The sequence below is a fragment of the Sturnus vulgaris genome, chromosome 2 (genome assembly GCF_052056855.1).
Source record: "Sturnus vulgaris isolate bStuVul1 chromosome 2, bStuVul1.hap1, whole genome shotgun sequence".
Lineage (NCBI taxonomy): Eukaryota > Metazoa > Chordata > Aves > Passeriformes > Sturnidae > Sturnus > Sturnus vulgaris.
This window is the reverse complement of record NC_142244.1, coordinates 54,332,862-54,353,952: the sequence shown is the minus strand read 5'-3', so window position 1 is coordinate 54,353,952 and position 21,091 is coordinate 54,332,862. Positions and strand designations below refer to the sequence as shown.

The 21,091-nt window shown below is 42.7% G+C and overlaps 1 protein-coding gene across 4 annotated transcripts in view; it reads left to right on the top strand.

Moving 5' to 3' along the window:
- SMAD9 (SMAD family member 9) overlaps positions 1-21,091 on the top strand; it is a 44,290-nt gene that overhangs the window by 8,595 nt on the left and 14,604 nt on the right. For 2 of the 4 annotated variants that reach the window (XM_088159572.1, XM_014868908.2), the window contains exons 2-5: positions 6,377-7,003; positions 13,473-13,730; positions 16,455-16,592; positions 18,381-18,602. In XM_088159572.1, the coding sequence (XP_088015698.1) occupies positions 6,592-7,003; positions 13,473-13,730; positions 16,455-16,592; positions 18,381-18,602 (1,030 nt within the window). In that variant the 5' untranslated portion in view covers positions 6,377-6,591. Of the gene's footprint in view, positions 1-6,376; positions 7,004-13,472; positions 13,731-16,454; positions 16,593-18,380; positions 18,603-20,110; positions 20,506-21,091 lie in introns of those variants that run through there. The other 2 variants (XM_088159574.1, XM_014868909.2) reach the window with 2 other exon arrangements.

The window sequence follows — 21,091 nt, the reverse complement described above, 5'->3', positions numbered from 1 at the left end:
GGCTACATGAGCTAAGAAAAAATTATGTGAATGTCACAAATTTTTAGTCACTAGCATTAGATTTTGTTCCTACTTTATTTGGGAGGCAGTGAGCTCAGGTGAAGGCTCCACAGGGTGGAACAAGTGGCTGGAGAAGCATGAGGTGCTGTGAGATTTGCTTTGTGATACTGATGCATGCACATAAACTTCACTGTAGAAAGGTTTTCTGAACAAACTTGAAAAACACCCAAGAAAATGAGTTTCAGAAGCTTGCATTGTTCATTTAAGCTTATATGAATAAACAAGAAGATGTTGCCGGGGCTGTGTGAAATATGGATAAATGTGAGCCTCAAACACTCTACCTCCCATCATTGTATCTGCTTTTAGCTGGAGCAGTCCAAGGTCAAACTAGGAAGAAATTTAATTTCTTAATTTAAAAAAAACCCAGCTTCTTTACATCCTATTAAATTAAAACCCTGGGTGTTAGGTTCTGTGGTTGTGGAAGAAGTTGGTAACATTGTAATGAATTATTCAATCACTGTATTTTCTCACGTGTGAAAAACAGTGGTTTCAGATAGATTCTTAACAGCACCCTTGTCTGGTGGGTCCCAAGGACAACAAGAAGCCTCGGGGGATCCCAGCTGATGTCAAGGGTGCCGTGAGTGGAACAAGTGATTTCCATGCTTCAAAAATAATATGTGGCCACTGTTGCTGAGCCATGAGCTGATTACGGGACTGTGCTGCCCAGGCATCTGCTTTCACACTGCTCTCTTGGAATGAGAGTACATGTGAAATCTCTGCTGCCCAGCTCCAAGTTGCTGTGTGGGCAACAAAACAGAAGAGGGCTGGTGCATGAGGCTCAAGACAAGGTTGGTGAGGTTCGCCACTCATTTGAGACCCACATATTTGCACATACATCTTTTTGTTTGTTTGTTTGTTTGTTTGTTCGTTTGTTTTAAACCTTTTTTCCTGCTGATGTGTTGAGGATTCCCATAGTAAGTGGCAGGGATGATTTGACTCGGGAGGTTCTTTGCCAGCCCTGGGTGTGTGTGGGCTGCTGCCAGCTGGGCACATTTGAAAACATACCAAGAATCAGTTAATTTAAGAAAACTCGCATGCTTCTCTTTTTCTTAGTAGGTAGAAGTAACTGAATCAGTACTAGGTAAAAATAACCAACCAAGAGCATGTTCACTGCATTCCACTTCACACTGATTGACTGAAACAATTTTCTCCCTTCCAGTTCTGTTGTGATTCAGTCACCGAGTGTCAGACTTCCAGCTATAATTGTCTCACTGCTCTGTTTTCCAGCCACATGCATCTCCAAGAACTGCACAGCTTATGTCTAGACAACCCTCTGAGAAATCTCCCTCTGTGGCCTTGCTTAGCTGTTGCAGTGACACCGAGACTGATGATGTCAGGCATTCTCAAGACAGATAGCCATGCCTCTCACCATGCAGTTTGCCCAGGCAAGTGCTGGAGTGGAGGCAGCACCTTGAAGCTTTATGCTGAGACCAGAAGCACGTACACATCTGCCCACACCTGTGCTTACATACACATACACAGATACGCTTTTGAGGGAGGTTGGACACTTTGCTTTTACACAGTGGTGTCTTAAGTCTGTTTTCGTTAGCATCCATGAAAGTTTTCCTTTTTAACTTCTGCAGAAAGCTTAGAGTGAAATTTAACAAGGACTGGTACAATTTCCCTGGTGTGCCTATGGGAGTGAGACTCCCCCAGCCTGAGGGAATGGTATGAAGCTGTGTCAGGGGAGGTTTAGGTTCAATATCAGGAAAAGGTTTTTCACCCAGAGGGTGGCTGGGCACTGGAACAGCACCAAGCCTGACAGAGTTCAGTAAGTGTTTGAACAGTGTTCTGAGGCACAGGGTGTGACTCTTGGGGTGGCCTGTGCAGGGCCAGGAGTTGGCTTTGATGACCCTCGTGGGTCCCTTTCAACTCAGGATATTCTATGATTCTGTGATTCTATGACAACCAAATTAGAGGAAACTTCACCAGCATGTTGGACTGCACAGGCATTCTGCTGAGGTGTGATGTGAGTATTCCCTGACACAATGGATCCTTTTTACATTAGGTAAAATCTAAACTTCACAAAATCTTTCCATAGCGGAGATGTCAGCATGTTGGCATGAGACACAGAAGAGGGCATGTTTAATTTCCAGAGCTCTGGAACCCCTCTTATTGACTTCTTCAGGACCTGGCTTCCGTTAGGAAAATGTAAGCCTGTAGTTATGGTGGGCTTTCCTCTGCTCCTGCCGTGTCAGGCTCTTTAGTACCACAGTAGAAGTTACTGAAGTAAAGCTCCCGGAGAAGCACATTTCTCCTATTCACCTGAGGACCTACAGGCTATTTCTACACTGGAATGTGAAAAATGAGCATAGGAGGAGGAGAAAATATCCCATTCCCTTCCATGTCCATTTTGCTGGCTCTTAGTCTTGCAGTCATTCAGACTTGAGGTGCCTCATCTCACACAGCATTACCTGTATGCAGTGCCTGATTTAGCTAATTTTTTTCTAGTTATTTATCTTTAGGTCCATACCATGTACACACATATTTTTCTCATATACATATTTAGGGACTTGGGGATCAGTAGGTCAGATATGGGTGACCCCTGTTGCCTCTTAACTCTTGAACTATGCACGAGAGTGGTTTGGGGGAGTGCTGCTGGCACAGACTGAAGCCATTCCAGATGCTGTGGTAATAACATGCTACAGGTAATAAAGTTCCTGTGCCCGGGGATGTTTCCCACTGCTGTGCTACAGCAATAGTAGACAACCCTATGTTTAGGGAGAATGGAGCCAGTGAACTGGGCTGACACGTTTCCAGTCCCACCTTCTCCTGCAGGCCACAGAAACAAAAGGGTGAGTCCATGCTCACGTCCCATATGTCTTCTACCTCTTCCCTAAATCAAGCTTCAGATCTTAGGCTAAACTCAGTGATGGAATAAAGATTTACAGTATGGAAGGCTGACCGTGTTTAGTGTTGATCAGTCACTTAGCTGACAGATAGACAAAGCCTCCCTTGTAGTCCAGAGGAAGGAATCCTGTTAGGAATGTATCCTGAACGATGCCTGGCTCATCCTCATGATAGCACATCATATTGTCACTGAGGGAGATAGAGCTGACCAGAACTGAACTCCAGCCATCCTATCATGAACATGTGCTGGGAGTACAGATCAAAACTGTAACACTTCCCTCACCACTGCCACCCTAAACTGCATCGAGCATCAAGAAACACAGTGGATCATCAGCACAGAAAATACATCAGGTGTGGGTTTGAAACATTGCAGTTGGCTAGGCAAGTTGCCTGTTACCAAAGGCATATGGCTTAAGCAACTGCTGTTCTGAAAGACTGTTAAAATTAAATTGTGAATTGACATTTCTGTCATTGCAGCCCGGGAGCAGAGTGGCTGCCTCGCTATTTCGCAATGGAGAATCTAAGCATAGCAACACAAGGCTAAGTTTGCTGAATAGTGTGCAGTATTATGTAATTTAATAACACTAAACTAGGATGTTCTGGTAATATTATTGGAAAGCTGTTTAGTTTATTTAATATCATTTATATTTTATATGTCAGTTGAATTTGGGAGAAAAAGATTTTAGAAGAAACTGGGGGGAGCGTGGTAGGAAATTGTGCAATGTACTTATCTGAGACTACATCACATGGTCTGCAAAGAACAGCTTTTGCTTTTATACACATAGTCTTGGCGACTCTCCCACTAGCAACAATAGTGCTTAGACTCATACTGATGTCACTGTTGAGTTATTTAATTTGACTGAACGAGATTAATGTGTTTATTTAAAACCTTGGTCAAAATGGAAAAGAAAATCTCGGGACAATACTTTTATGTGAACATGTATGTTTTCACATCTGATGGTTGTAATGTGGCATTAAGTTATCAGGAGCAGTTGTTTACACATGCCAATGCCCAGGAGACCCCCTCAGATAAGAAGTGTGAGCCATTTTCCCTCTCAGCATAGAGCAGGGACTTCTCCACTGCTACTGGTCCAATGGGCTTTCATCCCAGGCTTTCCTTGCTTCCTGTTGCTGCTTTCAGTGTTGATCCACAGTGATCCCAGCATTATTTTATTTTCTCATGTGAGGATGGGGTTTGGTGCTGCCAGGCAATGACAGCAGTGTGACAGTGGATCCTCCACAGGCTCTCACCAGGGCAGTGAGGGACAGACACCTCCACTGCACAGGATGTCTGCATGGGGCTGATGCTGGGCTCTGTAGGCTGAGCCTGCTCCTGCAAAGGCTGGAGCCTGCCTGCCTAAATTTTATCCACATTATGTTTCTACAAACAGATTGAGGTTGTTTTTTTTTCCTATGATAAATCACTCTGACTTTACTTCGTTCTCATGTGGACCCTCTAAGTGTTTGGAATAAAGTTTGATTTTGTCTAGAGACATTAGCAACTATCCAGTTAGATACTCCAGGTCATTGGACTTTTACTAATACAGAGCAGGGAAAAAAATCGGGAATCTGAAGTTTCTTTTTGTATGGTGGAACAGGTTTCCACAGTTCCATGGAATAGGTCTTTGACTGATGAAGGGCACGAGCAAGGGGGTTTCTGCTGTGCTCTGTCAAGAGCCTCTCTTGACAGTCGAGGACAAAGGGACCCACACATAGGTTGATAGTAGAAATTGCATAAGCCAGAGCTCAGTGCTCTGGTGGCTGCCTGAAGCAAGGTGTGCCTGTTCTGCCTTCCAGTTTTGTAATTCCTCTGTGCATATTTTCATGGTGCTTGGCATATGAAAATCTTGGGGAGGAGCAGTTGCAGCTGCCCGAGTTGCTTCCATTTCTCCTCTGTAGGGCCAAGTGCTTCCATCTTCCTAGTGCAGTGGAAGGCTTTTGGGACTTTGAGCCCCTTCCCCCACCACAGCTGCTGCTGTGGAGGAAGGGAAAAGGCTTGTTATGTTTCCATGTATCTGCATTTCTCGGGGTAATGGGCATCTCAAAGGGTAATGCAGTGGGGCATAGGGATGGGCATGAGAACAAAAGAGAAGAGCTGAGAGAAAAACAGCTCTAGGCAGTCCTTGGTCCTCAGTAAACATCACAGCCTGTCCGAGAGGCTGTGCTGCCCTGGGCCGTGTGTGCTCACACTGCAGCATGCTCCAGAACTGCATGGCAACGAGAGTATCCGAGTATGCCAAGGAACCAGTCTTTGGGATTGGCCTCCTGTCTCACTGTGGTGTACCTGTGCCTGCACACAGTGTCCCCAGGTGCCCTTTGTACTCTTACAAGATCTGCACATTTAAGGAAATTGCACAAAAATATAGTTTGGGAAGCTCTGCCACTCCCTGTGCTGGACAGCATCTGTCTCCTCAGTGGCTGCATCTAATTGTGCTGAGGACTGTGAGCAGGCCCTTATTGGTGGGGGCAAAAAGGTCCACGAGGATGGACTAGGGCAGCCATGGAGCCGCTTTTCTAGAGGCATCCATTTGGAAGCTGTTCCCATCTCCTGTTTTAAGTGCCCTCTGTGTAGTTCAGACCTTTGGACTTGCTATGCACAGGGGGTCCATGAAATATATTTAAAGCAGTAAATAGCTTGACTTACAAGGAGATTTTTGCTCAGAGTTCCAGTCAGTGGAAATATGTAATTTTCAGCTAAAATTAGACTGGCTCCAGCTATATGAAGAAAAAAAAAAGGAAAAGCCCTCAAGAACTAAACAGTTTCTGTTAGACTTTGTCAGATGCAGCAACTCCTAGCAAAAATAACTCAGGGTCCATCCAGCACAAATTGTGTCCAAAAGTCTGTGATTTGGATCTAGAAAACTGTGAACTGTTGAAGAGAGAGAAACAGTTTATGTAGGCAAAAATGGTTTTTCTCTTCCATGTAAGAAAATAAATTTAGAGAATACTAGTAAATCCTTCAAAATTCTTAAATGAAATCTAGGAGTCGTTTAAATTCATTTTGCAATTAATATTTTACAACTCTTCACAGTACAGCGAGATTGGAGTGGCAGAGAGGAGGTTGAAGTCTGGACAGTACTCTACTCCTTGCTTCCATAAAATTTGATATTACACATTTATTTTCATAGAAGATTATTGAGCTGAACCTACAGCTACCAGAATATAAAAAAAAAGAGGGAAAATTTTATTTTGTACCAAAAATAATCTTATTCCTCCAACCATTTGCCTGGTGTATTAAACTTTAAACACAAGTTGATACTTAACAATTTCCATGGTCTAACTCTAAAATGAGTGGGATGGATAGTGGGGAGGAGAGGCTTGGGCCCAAAATAAACATCAAAAACCAAACAGAAAACCACTGAAAATTAACTACACATTCTGAATAATTTCTCTTTCAAAACATTTTATTGAAGGAACAATGGAAATAGCGAGTGAAGCCTAACCATGTATTGTGTTGCTATTCCAGGCTTCATCAGCAGTTTCTTGATGTTTGGAGAGTTTTGAGACCCACCCTGTTGGACGACTTGTAACCAGTGCCTAAAACTACAAAAACGTATGTGTGGAAGAACCTTTCCTTGAAGGAAGTGTCCATCGCAGTGCTGTGGAAACTCTGTGCAGGCCTTGCAAGGCAGGAGAGCAGTTTGTGCTTCTGTTGACACTCGTGCATAATCTCTGCTTCTTATGCACTCCAGCACCCCTATCAGCTCCTTGTTCTCCTTCACCAGCCCCGCAGTGAAAAGGCTGCTGGGCTGGAAACAAGGAGATGAAGAAGAAAAGTGGGCAGAAAAGGCTGTTGATTCCTTGGTGAAGAAGTTAAAGAAGAAGAAAGGAGCCATGGAAGAACTGGAGAGGGCTCTGAGCTGCCCGGGCCAGCCCAGTAAATGCGTCACGATCCCGCGTTCCTTGGATGGGCGGCTGCAGGTGTCTCACCGCAAGGGGCTTCCCCACGTCATATACTGCAGAGTGTGGCGCTGGCCTGATTTACAATCTCACCATGAGCTGAAACCACTGGAATGTTGTGAGTTCCCTTTTGGCTCGAAACAGAAAGAAGTGTGCATCAACCCCTACCATTACCGGCGGGTGGAAACCCCAGGTAATTATGTCATCTGCAAATGATTCGCCTCTCTGTGTTAGCTCTTGCTCTGGCAGGTCGAGTCTTGGTGCATCCTACAGCTGTGCTCTGAAATGTGAAATGTCAGGCTGCATCTGATGGAAGGATCTTGGTTCTTACCCTGGCTGGTGCTATCATAGCTCTGGCAGCCAGGACTAGGGAGGGAGTAAGGAGCCCCTCTCCCCCTGGGGTCTGCATCCCATCGGACCCCTGAGGGCACCCGGATCCTGTCCAAGGTGCTGAAAGCAGCTTCCTCTCCATGGTCCTGGGTGCTGAATGCTCCCCTTCTGAACTGGTGGCCATTTGCATGAAGTCTGGGCACCAGCCTGGCCTCACCACAGTGGTGAGATTTATGCCTCATTGAAAAGCAGCAGTTTTCATTAATCCCCATCAATAATTTCTATAATCCTCCTTAATCCTCATTAATCCCCAGGAAACATTAGCTCTCTCTTTAAAGATAAGAATTGCACTAAGATGGTATATTTTGCAGTGAACACGAAACCAGGTCAGTTGATTCTTCCTAAATTACCTGGTGGCCTGCCTTAAGTGGGATTTACTTACCTAAATGGAGAGTTTATGTGAAATAAATCCACCAGGTTCCCATAGAACTTTGAAATTTTCCACTAATAATGCTCTTTGGACTGTACTAAAAACTTATGCCATCACTGAAAGGTCATTTCATGTTTATGCTTTATGTTAATGAAACAGCTGTTAAAAAATTGTAGCATTCAGTGTTGACTTCTATTGAGATAGAAGCAGGGCTTCTATCTATAGGGATCAATGGGGATCTTAGGAAACAGGGCTGGCAAAGATCTTGAGCAGTCATACTGTTTTTCTCTGCCCAGACTCTCAACCAAACCAAATTACCAGGTACATTCCTGACAGATCTTTTCCTAATGAGCTCTAAAAATCCCATGTGATAAAGGCTCTACAACCTCCCCAGGCAAGTGAATCTATTGCTTTGCTATCCTTACAGTTCAAAATGATTTCTAATGTCTAACCTAGCTCTCCCTTGCTGCCAAAAATCACGGTAATTTAATTTACTAATGGATACAGTTGGTAAATGCATACTTTTTATTCTGAGATTACTCCTTGTCTGGCATGAACTTTACTCTGAGGTGGCATTAGGATCAGATAAGTGAACTGTGGGATGTTTCTTTTCACACAGATGAAATAAGGGAAAGGCATTTGTTGACATTTGTTAAACACCAGGGGCTGCTTCCTCTTTTGATAATCCTTCCAGTGCAGCAGAGCTATCACTGTGAAGTTGCATCCGATCTGCTGTAAACATTGTCAAAACTTTTACATTTTACAGCTACACTGAGTGGTGCTTGTTGTCAACAGTTTTCAGTGGAAAGAGCTGATCTCACGCCTTGTTAAAGTAAACACTTCAATAATTTAGGAAAAGATGCTCATAAAATATCCCATTTTTTGTTTATTGCACTTCTTTACTTGCAGGCTGCAGTCTTTAGTGTCTTCTCATTTCTTCTGGTGTAACTTTGGTGCAGTTAATGGAGTCTCCTCAGTCCAGTAGCTGACAGCACTGAATGATGCTGATTTCAAAGCTGGTTTTCTCATCTGTTCAGTGCCAGCTAACAAACACTGCTAATGGAATAGTCCAGCAGCTGCTAAATGGCTGCCAAAGCTTGTTGTTCTGATCCTGAAACTCAGAAGCTTTCAGCTGTGAACATGTCTCTATTGTTTGTCTGTGCAGCAGACTGGCAGTATCTCTGCTAGTAAAGTAGAAGAGGACAAGGTGCTGGTCTGGCTACTGCTGAGTTGGTAACATGATCCCAGGAGCAGCTGTGACCCATGCAGACTTGTGTGGACTAGCAGCTCTCAGAGTGCAGGGGTTAGCCCACAGGAGGGCACTTTGGACTTGGCCACCTTGTTCTGGAGTTGAAAGTGAATGCAGCTGTAAGGATACAAGCTATGCTGTGACAGTTCTCCACAGGACCCAGGAATTGTTCTCAGGCTGTTGTATTCACCCCTGCAACTCTACTTGCAGGGACAACTCAGAAGCTGAAGCTCACGACTTTAGTGTATATATATATGTACAGTATAGCAAAGAGTGTAACCCACTCAGGTGTTCCGGAGCAGCAGCAGGAGAGAGAACTTGCACCACTGCAAGTGGTGCAGTGCAGCTCCAGTTAGAAAGCAGTGCTGAAAGGAGGTGTTGGCAAGGCAGAAGAACAAATGAACTTCATGAGAAAGTGGTAATAGTGAGGTCACCACAGACAAGGCTGGGAGTGGTTGATTTAGGTGCCAGTCTGTTTAAACAACAGTCCTCTTTTCACTGCAGGAAATCTACATCTTGGCTGTTGGTGATCTTAGGTTTATATGAGATTCTCTGAGTGCCATCCTCTGGAGCTGAAGAATCTACCCATTGAATAAATCAACACTACTTTTTTATAATCCACCAGAATATAATACCAATATTATTTTCATGCAAATGTCCATCCTTTCGGGGATCAGTTTCCACCACTGCAGTCTTTCTTGCTGAATGAACCACTCTATGACCAGATCCATTAACTTCAATCCAGAACTAATGAATTGTATCAAAGACAGGAGGGCCTCACCCTTTCTTTGACAGCCTGGCAAATCTCTAGACGTCTGTTACTAGAGGACATCTTTGAAATCTGGTCAGAGATTCAGGGATTTCATTACCTCTGCTGTGTCCTCAGGCTGTCCAGTCCCATTTTAGGCTCTGCTACTGATACTGTACAGATTACACATGGTTTTTATTGCTGCTACAGGTTTTCCTGGTAGATTTCTTCTCAGGTCTGCCAAATAGCAAGTGTCACTTAGACAAAAAGCAGAAAATAGTTCCTCTGTTTATGCGACATCCCACTGCAGAGAGGAGTTAGGCCACCTAATCTGAAGGAGGTAAGTACGCTGGTTATGCTTTGTTTTCCCCTTCATTGTTGCCTTCAAAGTGCTCCTCAGAAGTCTGGTTTGTTGTCAGCAGAAGCTGACACCCTATTGTTTTTATATGAGATCATTCATATGTAAGTATTGCAAATTTGAGGGTGCACCATTGCTCTAGACAGGAGAATTTTTGACTTAGACTAACTGACTGCTGTCATGAAGTCTGAGTGGGACTAAGATGTGATAGCCTCCCAGATGGAAGACCACCTGATGACCTCACTGTTGGCCATGTGTTTGGAAGTAGTCACGGACATGGGGAATAGATGGATCTCACTGGAGAGTGGTCTCCAAAAGTAGTAAAACGTGCAGAGATGGATTAATGTGTTAGAAATTGCAGTGTGGATGTTGTACCTGGAATTAAAATGAGGCAGATAAGTTTGCTTGCTAGCATCTGAAGTCACAGGCTCTGGGCACAGTCAGGCTCCCAGTAAGAACCGTTGAAGCCAACGGGAACAGGAGAAAGGCATGAAAGGCAGTGGCAGGACTTAGGACCGTATTTGTCTCCAGTTGAACAAAGATCATCAACACTTCAGCACCCATAGAAGGAAGGACTCACCTCTGGCTCTTGGTGGACAACAGCAGGTAGAAGAAAAGGACCCCAATGAGTGGAGAAAATGTAGGTAATTTATGAGGACAGACAGGTCCCAATATACTCAGTTACACAGTTTTATACCTCTGGTCACACTTCCTTCAGAATGGTTGAGCCCTGGAGAGTGACATGTTACCAAAAGAACAAAGCGAATGAGGCCCTGAGGGGTAATCTTAGCCACAAACAACAAAATCTCTGAATGCCTCCCCACCACAGAGGCTTTAGCCTTTTAGGCAATCACAGAACAGTCAGTGGAAAGAGTGAGTGAGATGGCAAAAACTGTTCAGCAGAGCAGAAATTAAGAGTGCCATGGTCAGAGTCGGGAAGGAGTTCAAGGCTTGAAAATTCTTCCTGCTGACTCACTCAAGGCAAATCAAAGGCTTTCCCTGGAAAGAGCTGTTCACACATCCAGATTCTCAGCTTTTATTTAGAGGAGCTGAGTTCTCACAGGGCTGAAGCAAGCAGCTCCCTTAGCTGTGGTGCCCACAGTGAGGTGACAGCCTCTCACCACTGCACGACTTTGTTGCACACAGCTGCCCCTTGCTCAGCACCTCTGCTGAGTGCAAAGGGATCACCAGCTCCTCACTATTGAAGGCTGCCAGTCAGAGCTGGCTGATCAGCAGCCGACCTGACAAACATCATACCAGTTTCATGGAGATGCTGAGGAAAACTCCAGAAGCAGACAGCTCACAGCCTGCAGCATGGGATGGAAGGAATACAGCTCACCAAACCCATATCCACAGTGATGGTACTGGTCTTGTCCCAGTAAATAGCAGTTAAAGAGTTTATTCCTCCCCACTAGCTGTGAAGAGATCTACAGAGGACGGGGCAGTGCATGTCAGGTGTGAATACTTGTATTGCCTGTATGAGTCCTACCTGGATGTTTATAGCTAAAAGAACTGTAAAGAAGCATAAATACCTTTCTCTACCAAATGACTTAAGAAAGGGGCAGCAGAGTCTTCATGCCACAAATAGGAGGATATGAGAGGCAGAAGGAAAGAAAGTAGTCTCCAGAGCATCACTCCTTGTCCTGGCTAGAGGCTAATTAGCAATGCATTAGGCCAGAGAAGCATGTATGTGTAGCATCTTAACAGATATCCTAGTGCCTGTGTTTCCAGGCAGATGAGAAGATAGCTTCTGCAGTGAACTCCCTGCCATCAGCCCAATCTTTTGCATAGTTTTAGGGCTCACTTCTTCTCATGTCATGAGTGACTAGCATATTCCCAGTGGTATATTCCAGTGGGTGGTCAGACACATTGTTTAACCCTGCCTCTACTACAGCACAGTGCTAGATCGAGCACGAAGCTGTAAATCCATTGTTGGAACCAGGCACTGTAAATGCCCCAGCTCTCTAAGTGACTTATGTGCATTTCAAGTAGCCTCTTCTCATGCACATGTTTTGCATTATCTATACATTATTTGCTTTATTCATTAGCAATTATTCCACTCTTTCATTAAGCTGGATAAATGACAGCTTGCTGTAATTAAAAGTTGTTAGTTAGCCTACCTAAAAAGAATTTGCCTTACATAGACAGAGCATTTTGGCCCAAGCAATATGTTAAAATACGTTCAAACTGTATATTCCCATCAACATTTAAAACTAAGAGTGCACATTGCTATTTGTTTCCATAAACTAGTAAGGATAGACTGGAAAATGATGTGCTGCTGGGTTTTAGGCCAGAGGAGCTCTGAATACTGGGTCAGCATCATCCCGATGCTTGGACAATTCATCTTCCTCACTCTAATTCAAATTGCCTCCTTATCTTCTTTAGTGGCTTTTAGATCTGCACAATACCAACTGGGAATTCATTCCCCCTACCTGTGTTGAAAGCCTTAACTAAGATAATTAGGCACTATGTGAGCTAGTAACTAATAAAGAAATCTTGGGGTGCAGAAATTACCCATTGTAGGTGCTGCTCTCCCCACCAAGACTATGGAAGACACAGTTAAAGCCTCAGGTTGAACTCTCATATTCAAAATTATTCAGCAAGCTTTCTTGTGTTCCAGCCTAAGGACTGCATCTTCATAGGTATCTCACTAGTCAGGATTTTCAAAGTGTTTTGAGTCTTAATTCTGCTCTTGCCTCTCATATGTCAGAATGCAAGTAATTTGGATCAACTTTGGGTTTTTCAAAGGGGCAATGCTATTAACAGCGCTGACAGTGTGCGATGAAAGTGAAGAGAGTTTGGGAATAGGCAGTATCTTCTACTAGACTAATTTTTAAATGGATTAATTTGGATTTCAGTGTTCTGACGTGCATTTTTCATTTCTTAAATACCAACCACTGATATATGCTTTCTTCTGCTAGATCTTTTCTAACTATATTGCAAGAGCTAAATTGATATTGTTGTAATGTTTGAATTGCCATTTACATTTCCTTTTAAAGATCCCACTGTCTGTCTGGCAGCATTTTCAAGTACCTGAAAGCACAACATTTTTGATCTGGTGTCTGGCTTCAGGTCTGTACTTCCTTTTGCCCACCTGCAACACACTGGTAATAAAATATGCAGTGTATTGCAGAGCACTATTAATTGTTATTAAACCTGGTTGTGAATTTGACAAAACCTGGTGATAATATTTAGAAAACTCCTGATGTGTTCAGTTTCTGAAGAAGGAAGGAATAGGTAACTTTGACAGGGGGAGATGTACCGCCTGAATTTCTGCATGCTCTACCTGTGAATTTTATGGTACCTTGCTCAAGACAAGATTCCTTAATTTGAATGTGGAACTGTTGTAACTGGCTGAAGATCTGGAGAAAAATGTCCAAGAATTCAGCTTTTGATTCTTGGGTTTGGATAGGTTTGTTACTCTTCAATGACTTGTATGCAGACAGCAATATTTGAGTAGCATGGAATATGCCTCTTTTTAACTTACAACGAGACATACTTCCAAGAATACTGCTTTAACCAATTCTTCTGTTGTTTTTGTTTTCAGTCCTACCTCCTGTACTCGTTCCAAGACACAGCGAGTTTAACCCTCACCTCAGCCTCCTTGCCAAGTTCCGAAACACTTCTCTGCACAGCGAGCCACTGATGCCACACAATGCCACTTACCCGGATTCTTTCCAGCATCCTCCATGCACCCCTTTTCCATCATCCCCCAGCCACATGTTCTCCCAGTCGCCCAACAGCATCAGCTACCCCAACTCACCAGAAAGCTCTTCTGGACCAGGAAGTCCCTATCAGCTCACGGGTAAGAATGACTGAGGCATTTGAGGGTCTTGCCAGGGCCTGGGGTCAGGTGACAATTCTGTGTTCACCCCAGACTGTAGCTGCAGATTGAATGTTGGATAGAATGGACTTGGAATGTGATTTCTTGTGACTGTCTCTTGTATACTGTCTCTCAGTCCTTCTGACAGATGCTCCAGAGATGGAGAACTGGAGTCATCCCACTCCTAGAAGTGCCTGGGTGAGATGTCATGATTACTCTGGGGGAAAAGCTGAGGAGAGAAGTGGGTGTGCCAGGCCACCTTCTGTCCAAAGCTGCCCATCCGAGCTTCTGGTACAATTCATGGAAAAGAGCACTTGCAAGACCTAAGTTAGGGACAAAGGAGAGTCAGCTTAGGAACCTTTAGAAACTCAATCAGGAGACAGAATAAAATGGGGAAATTGGTGTGCAGATTTATGGCCATCCCACTGACTGTATAAATTTCGGAAAATTGAGGTGTTTAATAATCTGGCCCAACACTTGGAAAAGTCACCAGGCAAGTTCCTATGACTTTGGAACATGTTCCACAGTTCTGAGATTAGCAGGCTTATGTCACTCAGATTGTTTGTGATGTGAACTCCTGACTTAGTACAGCTCTAATTACTTGGAAATTTAACTGTGCTTTTGCTGTTAATGCAACACAGCTAAGAGCTAGTTTTAATATCAAAACATGGTTCAGATTCACTTCAGCACTTTAACTTTCACATAGTTTCAGTTATGTCAGCTTTTTCACAAAGATAAATTCAGGTCAGAATCTTGTAATTTAAGATTTTAGTGTCTCATCTGTGAAGCATTTAAATTCAGGTCCTTAATGATATGCCAAGAAAGATGCTTATTTTACAAGGTGTTTGTAGCATTTGAACTTCCTTTTAAGCTGAATACTTTCAACATAGTGTGATGTTTTTCCTTCCCTCTTCATTCATTGAATGTGCCTTCATTCATTTCTTCTCTAGATCTGCATTTCTGATTACATCATATTTAGCAACACTGAAACATTTCATCAAGTAGTAAGACTTGTTTGTCTTCTCCAATATTTTTCTTTCACCTCTGTGTAACTAAGCTGGATTCAGTGGAGCTGGTCCTGACAGGTAAATCAGGCCCATTCCAGCTGTGCAATGACTCTGACTCGTGCATTTAACTGAACTTGGGACCTTGCAAAGCTACTTAATAATGGAAGTGGCTCAACCTGAGCTTCAGTATATCACAGCACACAGCATACTGATAAGCATAATTTGCCTGTGTAACAATCAGGGATGGAAGGCTATCTAAAGCAAACTGGAGTTACATCAAGAGCCTTGAGAGGGATTGCTGTGACCAAATATAGATGTCAACAGTTCAGGTTTCTGCATCTCATGGAATTGTCTCTACTCTCCCTGTAATCAGTGGAGGAAAACAGACACTCCTAGAAAAAGGTTCATTGAATATTCTTGTATATGTCCAATACACTGTGTCTGCAGGTTCCTATTTTTCTTTAGTGGGTATAAGGAGATCTAAACATGACTAGTTTAGGAGTAGACATAAAGAATATCCATATAACCACATGATTCTGTCATTATATTCCTTTCTTTAACTTATTTTCTCTTCCACTATTTTTTGTTGGAAGGTTATGTCATCTAAGTGTTAGAAATATCATAGTATATGAAATTCCTAGGTCTTGAACAGTGCTTAAATAGAATAGAATAACATGGCTTACTCGGAGGATTCAGTGATTATCTCATGAGACAGTTCACAGCCACTCCGGGTCAAGTTGCTCCATTTTAAGGGCCAGACAACAGACCCCAAACACAAGAGGGAATTTCAGTCTGGAACCAAGTTAAACCCTTCTTAAAGAGGCCCTTGGTCCTCTGAGCTTGTATGTGGCTATCATTTGCATACAAGCCCACAGAGTTTCTGTTCAAATGAGACAAAACTACACACTTTTAGTGCTTATGCACTGAATGTTGACATTTTATAATATGTAAACGAAGGCTTTCTATGGCGTCCAGCCTTTCTGGATAATCCCCACTATAGAGTCACCTTCTGTTTTCTAGCTCATCTTGCTGTAAATGAAACAAATCAGGAGCTGAGCAATTGTGAGTTGATACTTTTCTTCCCAATGTTTTCATTTCCCGGTGTTTCTATTTCATCTATTGCTCATTGATGGGAGACTGAACAAACCAGGAGAGGGACAGACTTCCATTGTAGGACAGAGGAAAAAAGAACAAGTCTGGAGGGAGTTTTGCCAAGTTTGATTTCTATGGCTTTCCATAGGCTTTTTTTACGGATTATGAAGAACGAGAGCTTTCTCCCAGAGGATCAAATAAAGTTAGCTTCTGCTCTTAAACCTTCCTCCTCAGGTTTTAAATTAAAGACAGAATTCTGGAAATAATGCATTACTTTCTTAGGGTAACTACTCGTGTTAGCAGAGAACTTGATTTTACACAGGTCTAGTCCTGAGGCCCTGCTGTGACCATCCCTCTCTCTATCAAGTGCTGCATGTCCAACATGACAACTTTTCCTTCCTGTCTTTGCTGAAAATGTAATGGTCTTAATCTAGAGACTGAAGGGAGTTCAGATTCAGATTTGTACTTTTTCCGGTCTTCTCAAACCAAACAATGTTGAAATCATAAAATATTCACCAGGAAAAAAAAAAAGCAGGAATTTACCAATGTACTGACTTAAGTGTCTTTCTTCCTTTCTCTCTCCTTTCTTTTTTCTTTCTTTCTGTAGTGGAAACTCCACCTCCACCCTACCATGCAAGAGAGCCTCCAGGAATCCACAATGGTCGGTCAATGGATGCAATAGCTGAAAGTCAACTAGTGCTGTCTTTGCCCAATGGAGGTAAATCTGCCGATGGAGAAGCTGAAAGTAAATAACCATTTGTACTATTCTTTAAATAAAAAGTGTTAAGAAAAATTGTTTAAAAAATTGTTATTTGCACAAGAAAGTTTAGTGATGTGTTATAACAAGTCTCAGGCAGTTTTGCAGTAAGGCTGTGTGCTAGACACCTCCATTAGCTAGCAGGATTGGTTGATGTAATATTTCCATGAATTATGTGCAAAGTTCCAGAGTTTAGACCTTATTTGCATCCATGGACTATTACAGTTAAAAAGCTGTTAATGAAAGCAAACACTGTTATCTACATTGTACAGATAAACATATCAAATCAAGGATGGTGGGGCAATATAAACACAATAGCATTATCAATATCAGAACTCATTTCTTTATCAACTTCAGCTCTAGGTTTTAAGTACTTTAAAGCTTTATGGTAGGGACCTTTTTACTGTCATCTTTGTATTAATGTTACATTACTGGCTGCCTAGAAAAGAAAATGACACGTTCTAGTGGAGTACAAAGATATTTTGACAGAAGACCAAATCTTTGTCATCTTACAAGAATTTTTTACTGGGAGAGGCATTAATGGTCAAAGAAGGGTCTGAGGTCCTGCTTGTACCCCTCAAAACAACTTGATGACCTCTCTAGCATGGCCTCTGCTACCTTTGGGCTAGTACTGGCTAGTACTGATGCCCCCACAATTCAGAGCCCATTGCTGCAGAGTAGGAAGGGGAAATGGAGTTCCTCTGCTGGGTTTTGCTTTGGCCTCCTGCTACTGCCAAGGAAAAATCACCATTGTTCTTTTCATCTACCATATTGTCTTCCTAAAGAAATGTAACTTTTAGAATGAGGACTGAACACATATGCACATTAAAAAAAAATATTACCAGCCTTCTGAAACAGCAAGGAGTGTGTATGTAGCATGGAGCTGAAGCAGAAGGAATGTGAGAGGATAGTGCTAATTATGGATGGGGACACAGAATGGCTGGATAATAACAAGTTATCAGACACCAATACTTTTAAATAAATTGTCAAGCTTCTTTAATCTCTTTATCACAGCCTACCATCTCTGATCACTATCCTAGTGAATATTAGTTGGAAGTTTATTAGAGGTTATGTTCAGAGGTGCTCTGGGGGCAGGCGGACTCACATGCCTGTGGTGAGCAGGCAGGATAAAGTTTCCTACTAATTCCTGTAGGACAAATGAGGCTCCGAGATTCTGTTACATTTTTGAGTTTTTCTCTGTCTCTGACTTAGGAAACCTGGGCAGGGATAGATCCAAAAGAAATGACCTTGCTGACATTTCTGCTTACAGTCTCACGTGGAAGCGGAAACACTGAAAGCATGCAAAAATTGGAGTGATTTATTACTTCTCAACTACAGAGTTTGGTATTAAGCTGAAGGCCTAATACCAAAAACTTGGCTCAGTTTTGACTTGCTTTGAGCCCATCTGTCATCCCTATCTCCTGGTGGTGTGCAGAGCAGATGTATCACTTACTATTTTCAGTGTATAGTTTGGGCCCCAGTTCAGTGAGGAATGTCAGTGTGGTTGATTTAATGCAGTGGAGTTTCCACTTTTAAGAAGTGGGGCTCCTCAGAGGCTTAGAGTTAAGCTGGTGCACCAACCTTTTGCATGTTTGGGACTTCAATCATAAAATCAAGAAGCAATGGAAGCTGCTGTTGGGATAGAGTATGACATAAGTGATGGTTTAGATGAAGAGATGGGGGGGCTGAGAGTGGGAGAGAATGAAAGAAAACAGAGAAAGACTGTTTAAAAATATTGCTGAAACCTGAGCAGCTGCTTAACTTTATTTCCTACAGACTTTCGTCCTGTTTGTTATGAGGAACCCCAGCATTGGTGCTCAGTTGCCTACTATGAACTCAACAACCGGGTAGGGGAGACTTTCCAGGCCTCCTCTCGAAGTATCCTCATAGATGGATTTACAGATCCTTCAAATAACAAAAACAGGTTCTGCCTGGGTCTGCTCTCAAACGTAAACCGCAATTCTACCATAGAAAACACCAGAAGACACATAGGAAAAGGTAAGAAGAAATCCCCTCTCCTCAGGACTAATATTCAGAGCTCAGAAGATCCATGCATTGCATTAACAAATCTAGCTGGTTCGTCAGATGTGCTTGCCTTAAAATCAAACTTCTGACATTACTTCTGAAATAGAAGAAAAGCAGAGGATTCTTTTCTGACTGGATAACAACCAGCAGAGTAACTCCTTACAAAGGCTATTTACTTGGCCAGCAAAGAGAAAAATGTTGTTTATAGTTGTGTGTTCTAATTTAGCAGTATGTATTTTCATTTTATTTATTAGAGCTTCTGGCAACTGGGAATATTGCCATTGAAATGCCACTAAAAGGATAATTGCTGGTGCCTCAGGGCTGCTTCTCCTCCCACCGAATAACAAAGGGAGATGGATGAAACACTTAGTAGCTGAGTTACTTAGCTGAAGAACTCTGGTAGAATTGTGTTTGTAGCTCCCTCCCGCTCCTGCCAGTCCCATTCCCTGCTTTGTCAGCTTTTCAGTAGTAAAGCTAAGGCTTGTATTCTCCCACCAGTGGTTGCTGGTGCAGCTCTGTGTGCTCCACCCCGGTGTACATATACCCTCAGCATGCAGTGTGACATGCTGCTGGTGCCAGGTAGGAGACCACACCTGGACACACACGGCCACACACACTCCGTCCCAGCTCCCCAGGGCTGTGTGGGGTTTGATATTCTCCCAGAACTTACTGCTGTTGGTGGTGGTGAGTCACAAGCCCTGTGCCAGCCACCTCTCCATGCAGATGAAGCTTTGCCTCTTCTGGTATATCCAGTCTAGACTCATTATCTTGCCAACCCAGCCTCTCACCAGTAGCTGCCTGGGAATGCATTTCCCACTGGGCTAATTAACTCTAATTGTTCCACTCTTATTATCTTGTCAACCTCACCTCATTTCCCAGGCCTAGAGCAATATTTTAATTGGCTCTTGATAGTCTAGTGTTGAATGACTGAATACAGGGAAGCTCTGAGACAAATGTGATAAAGTTTTTGCAAAAGGCAGTGAACCTGAGGGCTGGAGCAGGCAGTGCTGTGCTAAGCTCTTGCACTTTTCCCTAGAATGGAAGATGCTTATGTTGCAGATGTTATACGTGTGTGCCATAGTGGTTCATTGTGTGGAGTGCAAATATACTGTACATCTAGTTCTAAGTCACTTAGAAAATAAAGCTTTACGTCCTGTCAGTGTAAGCTGTCAGAGGGATGTAGATCAAAGCTGAGCCTAAAAGAAGAATGACAAAAGATCCCAGCTGTCATTTGGCGATGTTACTTTCTGCCCCAAAAGACGAAGAAACAGAACAGAAATAAAGTTAGGTAAATGCTAATGGTCTTCATTCCTTTAAATGTGAAGATCTGTCTTAATTGATTAAAAGTCCTTTAAAGTCCTACACTAGGAATGTGCCCAAGGGAAGGGAGCAGGCTGCCCAAAGAGGAGTTTAATATATCAGAGATCCTTAATTTTACTGCTCTTCCCTTTTTATGCAAATCCTAAAAAACCGTATACAAGTGGAATACAAGTGGCACCAGTGCAGGCCTGCAGAAGAGCACAGAGCAGCTCCAGAAGCATATAGTTCAAAGGCATGGTGGACAGATGAAAGCTGCTGAAATGGATACAATTGTCACATGTTAACACGGGAGAAAAAAGAGTGAGTAAACAAGATTAGCTCAGTAGGATAAGGATATGTGATTGAATTGTCATCTAGTGTATCAGCGTGAAACCATTTCCTGGAAATACCACATCAAAGCTAAAAACAATCCAGAACACAATGCAACATCTATGAGCAATTGGACCTGTTTCAGCAGTCAGACTTCAAGGACAAAAAAGGAACTTCTGATGAGTGTCAAAAAGATGTGGATGCTTGGAGACTGCTGAATTTTCAGTTTCTGCAGGGAGCAACGAAATACCACTAAAACATATGGACCTTTGATTTGATCTTCTACAAATACATATTTAGCTGCCTGGTTTCCTTTTTTTTCCTTGATTTCCTTTAGGGTGCTTTCCTCTGGTGAATGAATACTAAAATAATAGGAATACACACGGATTAGTGTTGTATTTTAAATTGTTTATGCTTTTAAAAAGTTCACAAGAAAACAACAATTTGTAATCTCTGCTTTCAGAAGTGATATTGATGTTTTTGTTATTGTAGCACAATGTTTGAGCAATGCCTTTGAAAGCATTCATTTTTTTCAGAAAATGGGTTACTTAATATACTTTGAAAACCCAGCCTTTAAAATTTTTCACCTTAGGATCCGCTGTGGTGGGATGACTCTAAATCAGTAGCTACACCTGAAGATTTGAAATGTGGTGCATATTTATGTCCTTCTTCTTCTCCCCCCACCCTCTGTTCTCACTTCATCTGATTATTTCAGAAAGCTATATAGACTCCATCAAGGTGCTTTCTGTCCTTCCCTTTTATCCATTCCCATGGGAAGGGAGGTGAAGTGGTAAGAGTCACGGTGTGAGCACCCCACAGTGAGTGCCTGGTGC